At 39.2% G+C, this 7,714-nt stretch overlaps 2 protein-coding genes across 2 annotated transcripts in view; both read right to left on the bottom strand.

Annotated features, from left to right (window-relative positions):
- Window positions 1–3,096: 3,096 nt before the first annotated feature.
- On the bottom strand, window positions 3,097–5,091 carry LOC105109828 (putative pentatricopeptide repeat-containing protein At1g10330). The gene has a single exon (XM_011004656.1). The coding sequence runs from the start codon at window positions 4,997–4,999 to the stop codon at window positions 3,578–3,580; it is 1,422 nt and encodes a 473-aa protein (XP_011002958.1). The 5' UTR covers window positions 5,000–5,091; the 3' UTR covers window positions 3,097–3,577.
- Window positions 5,092–5,367: 276 nt separating this feature from the next.
- LOC105109860 (uncharacterized) overlaps window positions 5,368–7,714 on the bottom strand; it is a 7,190-nt gene continuing 4,843 nt past the window's right edge. Inside the window, 5 exon segments of the mRNA XM_011004721.1 lie at window positions 5,368–6,438; window positions 6,653–6,746; window positions 6,908–7,102; window positions 7,198–7,270; window positions 7,687–7,706. Of these exon segments, the coding sequence (XP_011003023.1) occupies window positions 5,528–6,438; window positions 6,653–6,746; window positions 6,908–7,102; window positions 7,198–7,270; window positions 7,687–7,706 (1,293 nt within the window). The 3' untranslated portion in view covers window positions 5,368–5,527.

Here is a 7,714-nt window from a genome sequence, read left to right as displayed (position 1 = left end):
GTGTTTCCCGAAGGAAACCTTGTGCCATCCACAGTTTGATCAAAGTATCCCTCTCAAATCTGAAGTCTTTTGGAAAGACTGCACAATATGAGAAACACCGTCTCATATCAGAGGGCAGGTCATAGTAGCTCAACCATAAAGGAGCCAAAATTTTGCTTTCAGCTTCTTCAATCTCCCAGACATGGCTGTTCAAGACACTTTCCCACTCTTCTTTTCTACTTTTAAAGCGCAAAAGACTTCCTAGACTCTTTGCAGCAAGAGGCAAGCCTTTACACTTAGCTGCGATTTCTCTACCAATATCTTCTAAATCTCCTTTCTCTCTACTGTCTTTTTCAAAACATGCTAGCCGACTGAATAGTGACCAACATTCCTCCGTAGAGAGAAGTCCTAGTTCTAAAATGTCAGTGGGTGAGGAGCCCATACTACTCGCGACATTCCTCAATTTGCAACATTCCTATTACGGGTGGTCACCAAAATACTACTTCCATGCAAACAACCACACGTGAGGGTGTTTCTCAGTTGCTCCCACTTTGTGGAATCTTCATTCCACACATCATCTAGGACAAGCAAGAATTTCTTTCCCCTAACCAATGATTGTATGTTTTCTAGTAAAGACTGCAATTCGATTAAATCTGTGGCAGAACCCTTGAGAGCTTCAAGGATTGCCTTGGCAATCCTTGTCTCATCAAAGGGATCTGATACACAAACCCATATTCTCTTCTCAAAATGGGTCGCCACCTCATGATCATTATAAACTAGTTGAGCAAGGGTTGTCTTTCCTATCCCTCCCATCCCTACTAGAGAGATTGTACGGAGGGCTGGTCCATGACTACTCTCACTCAACAACATACTCATCACCCTATCTTTATCCTTTTCTCTACCTTTAACTTCTGTTGCATCTATAACAGAAGTGGTTTTTTGATGTTCAAGCTGTTTAATTCCCACTTCAGATGATTTGAAGTGGAATCTATCTTTCTCAATCACAATGCCATCTATTTTTTCATTCAGTTCTCTTATCTTATGAGCAATATCACAACGCAAACCAACTTCTCTGAAACAAAGGCAAGAGAAGATCATGGAGCATACCTTCCTAGCAGTCTTGCGGGAATGCTCACTTACCTTCATTTGTAATTTTGCAATTGCCGTGCGCCACTCATCCAGAACATCATCCATATCATAAGATACGCCTTTGAGCTGCTCTATCCAACGTTTGATGGAGCCATCCTTCAACTGTCTTTCCTCTGCATCGGCAAGCACAGCTTGTATGGCCTGAAAATTGCTGGTAAGCTTCCGAACCTCGTTCTCGACACCAACAACGAGCCTCACTTCCTGTTGCACCTCCTGAGCAAGCATTAAGCTCAGCTGCTCCAACACTACGGAAACAAGAGCATCAGCCATATTATTCAGAACTAAGGAATGGTTGAGAGAGGATAAAACTGAAATAAAAGGATAATAAATTTGGAAATGTGCAATATAGGGAGTAATTGATTGGTTGAGAAAAGAGGAGAAATAAAAAAGAGGAGCTTATGATTTGATGGTGCTTCATATGATCTATTACTTGATGTATATATAGGGAATTGGAAAAGGCCATGGAATCTCTTAATTTCATGCACTGAAGCGAAAGAGCTTTGCTTTCATGATGGTTTTTGGGAGACTTGTTTTCCCCAAGAAATGCCCTTTATTCTTTCCTCTCGAGTTCTCAGAAGAAATATTCCAATATTTACAAGAGCAAGCTAATCATGTTATTCCATAAATCGTTCTTTTTTTACTTTGGATGGGAATTTTTTTCCCCTTTATAGTCATTAAGATTGCTTAATGCTTGATGCAAGAATCTGATGCAAGTGCAACAACCAAGTACGTAAACTAAGAGAAGGGGAACACGGATGGAATCTGATGCAGATGCAAACATTCAGCCTACAGTTTGTTCTAAGGTTTCTGAAACAACGTATCATTGACTAGAATTTCTTTCTTTGAATGGGAACTTTGTTGTAAAAGCCTTGGTGTTGATCAAATTCACTCCCATTTTATTATCGTTACTTCTATTTCATCTGATTGATCTCTTGCATGACAAAGATGGCATGTTCTCTTACATTATTGTTGGTCTGTCTAAGCAGGGTGAGTGCTGCATTTATCAAATGTAGTTCAGTGTATCAACCTCTTACCTCGGTTGATCTTCTGTACTATCACAGAAGTTTTTGTTAGAAAAACAATGAAAAAAATAAAAATTAGATTATCAGTAATTAATGTATGCAGTCACTGGTAAAATCTGCTGAACTCTAACATTTGATTAGCAATATATATGAAAGATCAGGTCGAGCCGTTCGGTTTCTCAATGAGGTTCATGCCATTCCAAGATTCAACTATGTACCAAAATATAAATGCCGCTATTCTTTTGGGTGATTAATGTATGGTTCTTAGCCAGAACTCACAATAACCTGCCTAGGTTAAAGCAGAGAAAGATCAAGTAGAAAATTACTAGTTTGATTTTGTTCTTAATTCTGGACCAACTTGATGTGATCACTCAACTTCTAAATCCCAGTAGCAAGAATTGAAAGTGACGTGAAAGCCAACGAACAACTCATCAAAATTAAGGGTTAACATTTTTAAGTCCTTCAGTACTAACTAACAAATCTCACCAATTGACAAACATCTACTGTTTCTTGCTTTGATTATTCTCTCTTCTTTGCCACTACTGTATTTATTTATTACATGGTTGGCCATGCTTTGATCTACATGGATATTTTAATAATGGTTTTTCTTCTTCTTTTTTATTGAAAGAGAGACCGATTTGATTGATAAAAGAGAGGCAAAAGGCCTGTGAATCACAAGACAAGCAAAAATATGAGAGACAAGTTCAAGCAAAAAGGAGGACCTTGTTGATAAAACCTGTGCTGGTGGCAAGACTTTCTGAAAGAAGATTGAGCAAATTGCTAGGAAAAAAGTGGAACTATTATCAATGATGCAGTTAAGTAGTTTTGGAGGTGGCATGAATGGGAGGATGAAAAGTTTTTGTAAGGTTTTGCTAGATAACAAATAAAGCAGTGAAGAGAAATCCTAGACCCAGCACACCTCCCAAAAACCTGTAGGTTCCTGATTTTCTTCAATTAAGTAACTTGTTCGATTTAAAGAAAAAAAAATAAACCATAATTCCAGTCTTCACCATTTCTTTCCGCACACAGCGGCCAAAGAGAGAACGGGACTAATACAAATAAAGCAATCAGTTAAATCCAAGAGCCACCAGCATCCTTGAAGCCTGGGGGGCCCTGGCATCCATCAATCAAATTCTTCCATCAAATCCAAGCTGTATCTACTATAAGGAAGGGAGATGAAAGATCCCGCAGTGAATTGCTGATATATATCAATAGTCTATCAAAATCTTATATTCAAACTGACAAGCTCTCAGCAAAGCTAACGTGGAAATAGGGGCGGCAGCAATTTTGTGACAGAAGCATCAACATGAAGTCCAGAACCCACTCATACAAGGAGAACCAGAAAGTTAAGCTTTGAGCTTTGCCTTGTGATTTCAATATGCTGTCATTCTTATTTCTCAAGAGCAAAAAGTGAATAAACTCCTGTTTCATATGCAATCAATCAAACTGCAGGCAGGAACCTTCCTACCTCTAGCCTCCACCATTGTTTTCCTTATATCAGCAGCAACACCCCATCTATTCACCCCAGCATGAATGCTAGATAAAGCCACATATTGACCACAATGCTGTGGCTGCAATTCAAGTAACCTGCTTCCCACTTCATTTCCCAAATCAATAGCTCCATGAATCTTACAAGCACCTAAAAGTGCACCCAAAACTGAAGCATCTGGCTCGAAAGGCATCCTCCTTATAAATTCACTAGCTTCCCTCAATAATCCTGCCCTTCCCAAAAGATCAACAACACACCCATAATGCTCCATTATTGGCACCAGGCCAAACTCACCAGCCATTGATTGAAACAACTCCAGCCCAATCTCTACAAGCTTGGCACGAGCGCAAGCAGTAAGTACAGCAATAAAGGTGACCTCATTTGGACACAAACCTTCCCCTTTCATCTTTTTAAACATGTCCAGAGCTTGTTCTTCTCTACCATTGTTAGCAAGTGAAGAAATTATAGCATTCCAAGTACAAACCTTTTTAACCACCATTTTGTTGTAAACTCTAATGGCATTACTCAAACAACCCACTTTTCCATAAAAATCTACCAATGATGTCCCAATAAAAACAGTAACAAAAACCTCATTCCTTACTATAGACCCATGTATTTGCTTCCCTATAGAAAGGACCCCTCTTTCATCTAAATTAGCGCATGATGATAACACACTAACATATGTGGCCTCATTGGGTTTAACAAAACAACACTTTACATCATCATGCAACATCATCTCCCTAAACAGCCTAATTGCCTCACCAAGAAGTCCATTCTTTGCAAACCCATTAATAACACTAGTCCACGAGACTACATCTCTCTTAGGCATGCTTTTAAAGAGACAACAAGCAGAACCCATGTCACCATTCTTCGCATAAGCATCTAGCATTGCATTATATTCAACAATACATGGGTGCGAGATTTCATCAAACACCTTGCAGGCATTAAGTAAGTCACCAAACTGCGAATACATACCCAACAATGATGTTTGTATAAAGGGGTCATAAAGAACCCCACGATTGATAGCTTGGGTGTGAAGGGAAGTGCCTATAGAGAGGCAAGAATGTGTGGCTGCTTTGATTATGGAAGGGAAGGTGTGGCTGTTTGGTGGGGTTTGGCGGGCAAGCATGAGAGCGAAGAGGTGAAGAGTTTTTTGGTGTTGTCCGAAATTGAGGTAGGCTCTTATTAGAGTGTTGTAAAGAAGGGTAGTTTTCCATTTGGAGTTGTCTTTAGGGCATGTGTTTGGGTTATAAAGGAGGCCTTTGGCTGTTATGAGGGAATGGATTTGTTTGACTTGGTTTTGGTGTTTGATAAAATGCTGGAGAAGTTGGAGTAGAAGTTCAGCGGGGGGTGGCGGCATGGCATTACTACAAGTTATGGGTTTCAAAGTTTTTGAGACTGTAAATTGCCATAAATCTAATGATTGTGGTTTTTCTAAAGTTGCCTTCCATGCTATTAAAAATAAAATTTGTTCTACAATATCAAGTTTATATTACCCTGTCTGAATTTCAAGAAAAGCAAGTTAAACCAACTTAATTTTAAATTATTATTTTGAAGTTAAAACCAAGTTATTTTTGTATTAAAAAAAATTGACTAACAGACTAACTGTATGCCAACTTCTATCTAGTTTTACTTGAAACTCAGTCATGCTCAAGCCCTAAATAACGCAACAGGCATCAATGAAAGACTAAAAACACATAAAGCAAATGTATCAAAGTACGCTTGGATGTTTATAAAACTCCTCGTATAACCTTATAAATGATAGCTGTAAATGTTTTACAATTTCCTATTGACACGATTGTATTCAGTATAAATAATTTATGTATTTTTGGGCTGAGGTTATCATGGATAGCACAGTACATGTTGACAATGAGAAGAGTCCTTGTCTTCAGTTAATCAGAGGTCTCGCTATGCTTAACTCTTCGTCGGGTGCGGTTTCACTAAGAACTGAGAACTCGTCTGGTAGCGGAACATTTAGCTCTGAACAAACAAACTGAATAATTCTTCTAGTTGCAGTCCCGAGTGACATTTTGTTCAAGGTAACTGCAATTGCGAACCTGCTTTTAATATCACAAAAACCTGTGGATCCACCCATACCCGAGTGCCCAAATCCATAAAAGGATCCATCACTTGAACTAAATCTCCTAAAACCTAGTCCGAATTTCCCATTTGGCAGTACTAGATTCCTGTACTCACCCACGCCCATGAACTCATCATGAATTCTGGGGTTATTAAAAATCCTGATGGCATTATTTTGGCGAGAGTTTTTGCTGGCTGCAAAGCCTTTGGGTGGACTAGAATCACTGCTGCTGCCACCAGCGCTATCATTAGCAAGCCTGGTATACCCATCACTGTTACTTTCTCCACCATCCTTGAAATCTTTACTGTGATTCATCTTGAGCTCATAACCATTTCCTTTCTTCTTTGAAGCAGAACCCTCTGCCTTACTCTTCTTACCTTTCTGCTTTTTGGAGGTAATCTCTGAAGGAAATTTGGGAATGTGTGGGTGGGTACCAAGGGGTGGCTTCGACAAAGAGGAATGAGGTGGCGGGACCAGGCCTCCATCAACAAGAGCTGCATAGTAGCGTGCAAGAGCACGAGCTGAGCAATGTCCATTAGCACCTGGTATAATGGCGCGACGAACGTTCAGCATGTTAAACAAAGCAGGCACTGCAGTTACTAGTTGGGAAATGTTCTCTGGCTGGAAGGTGGAGGGAAGTTCAGGACGACTAGCAATTTTTGAGAGCTTGCTAAAATCATCTTTATCTAATGTCAGACATGCAAGTCGAGATTCCACACCTGGAGGAGACACATGACAAGCATTAATGTGCCAAACATGAAAAAAAACTTTGAATTTACAATTTGCAGGAGAATGATAACTCTACCATGGAAGGAAGGACAGGCAGATAGTATGACCACTTGAAAAAGAAAAAAAGCAATTGCATGGGCAAATCTTTTGTAGTATTTCTGCTAGCAAAGCAAGAACATTGAATACACAGACTTTAACAGATACCTGGAGGAATTCCAACATATAGCTCGCCTTCAATGTTGAGAGGTCGAATTATTGCTTCTTCAAGGATCTCCTGAAATTTCTTCCCAGAGGCATGCTGTTTCATTAAAGCACATTATTAAAATGCAGGAGAAAACAAGCTCCCTCCGAAAAAAGATGCAGATCAGACATTCCAATCATAAAGCAATTCAAAGAAAAAAATGCGGACATCAGCTTCGTGGTTCTTTCATGTTCAAACACTTGAACATGGGATTGTACCTCGATTATTCCACCACAAAGCCAGCCAAAAGACAGATAGTGATACAACTGCTCTTGGCCAGGTTCAGTCTCGGGTGCTGACATAGCAATCCGTTTCAGACATTCATCCCAGTCAGCCATTAGCAAAGGATTTTCTTCTCTGAGGTTGGCCAGAGCATTTTGCAAACCAGATGTATGATTAAGAACATGGTGGACCTAAACAGAAAAAAAATAAGATAATTGAGCATACAAAGGAGCTTCAGGTGGTAATCTGAAAGGTTTAGCACGTCTAGGGAAATAAACTTTCACACCTTGATGAGATTCTTTCCGTTTGATCCAAACTCTGGCCAAATATTAGCAATATTTTCATTGAGGTTCAGTTTTCTGCAAGACAACATGCGACTTTTTGTGACCAACCACAAAACACATTTTGCATTAAGTTTGCCTTAAATTACTACATACTGGGCAGAATTACTCATGCTAAAAATGATATCCTATCTAAGAACCGGCAAGGAGCTCAAAAGAAAAATCAATTGTAAAAGGTTCCTCATGTAGAAAAGAAAAATCATCTAGTCATATAACCAAAATGCTGACATAGTTTATGCAGGATAAACACCAGTGCTTGTGTCGATATTGTTTTTAGGAAGCAGATCATGCATTCAGTAATCCCAGTGAAAGCTTACAACTACATGAAAATTAATCCAAAACAAAACTACATACAAAAATAAATATTTTGCCCAGCAGTTCAGTAAATGATAACACACAAAAGGCTTTGCTTTCATACAATTACTGCTACATACCCATTGTCAACAAGCCAATGTAACATTG

The sequence above is a fragment of the Populus euphratica genome, unplaced genomic scaffold (genome assembly GCF_000495115.2).
Source record: "Populus euphratica unplaced genomic scaffold, PopEup_1.0 scaffold278.1, whole genome shotgun sequence".
Taxonomy (NCBI): Eukaryota; Viridiplantae; Streptophyta; class Magnoliopsida; order Malpighiales; family Salicaceae; genus Populus; species Populus euphratica.
The sequence above is the reverse complement of the archived record's forward strand: the minus strand, read 5'-3'. Positions and strand labels throughout refer to the sequence as shown.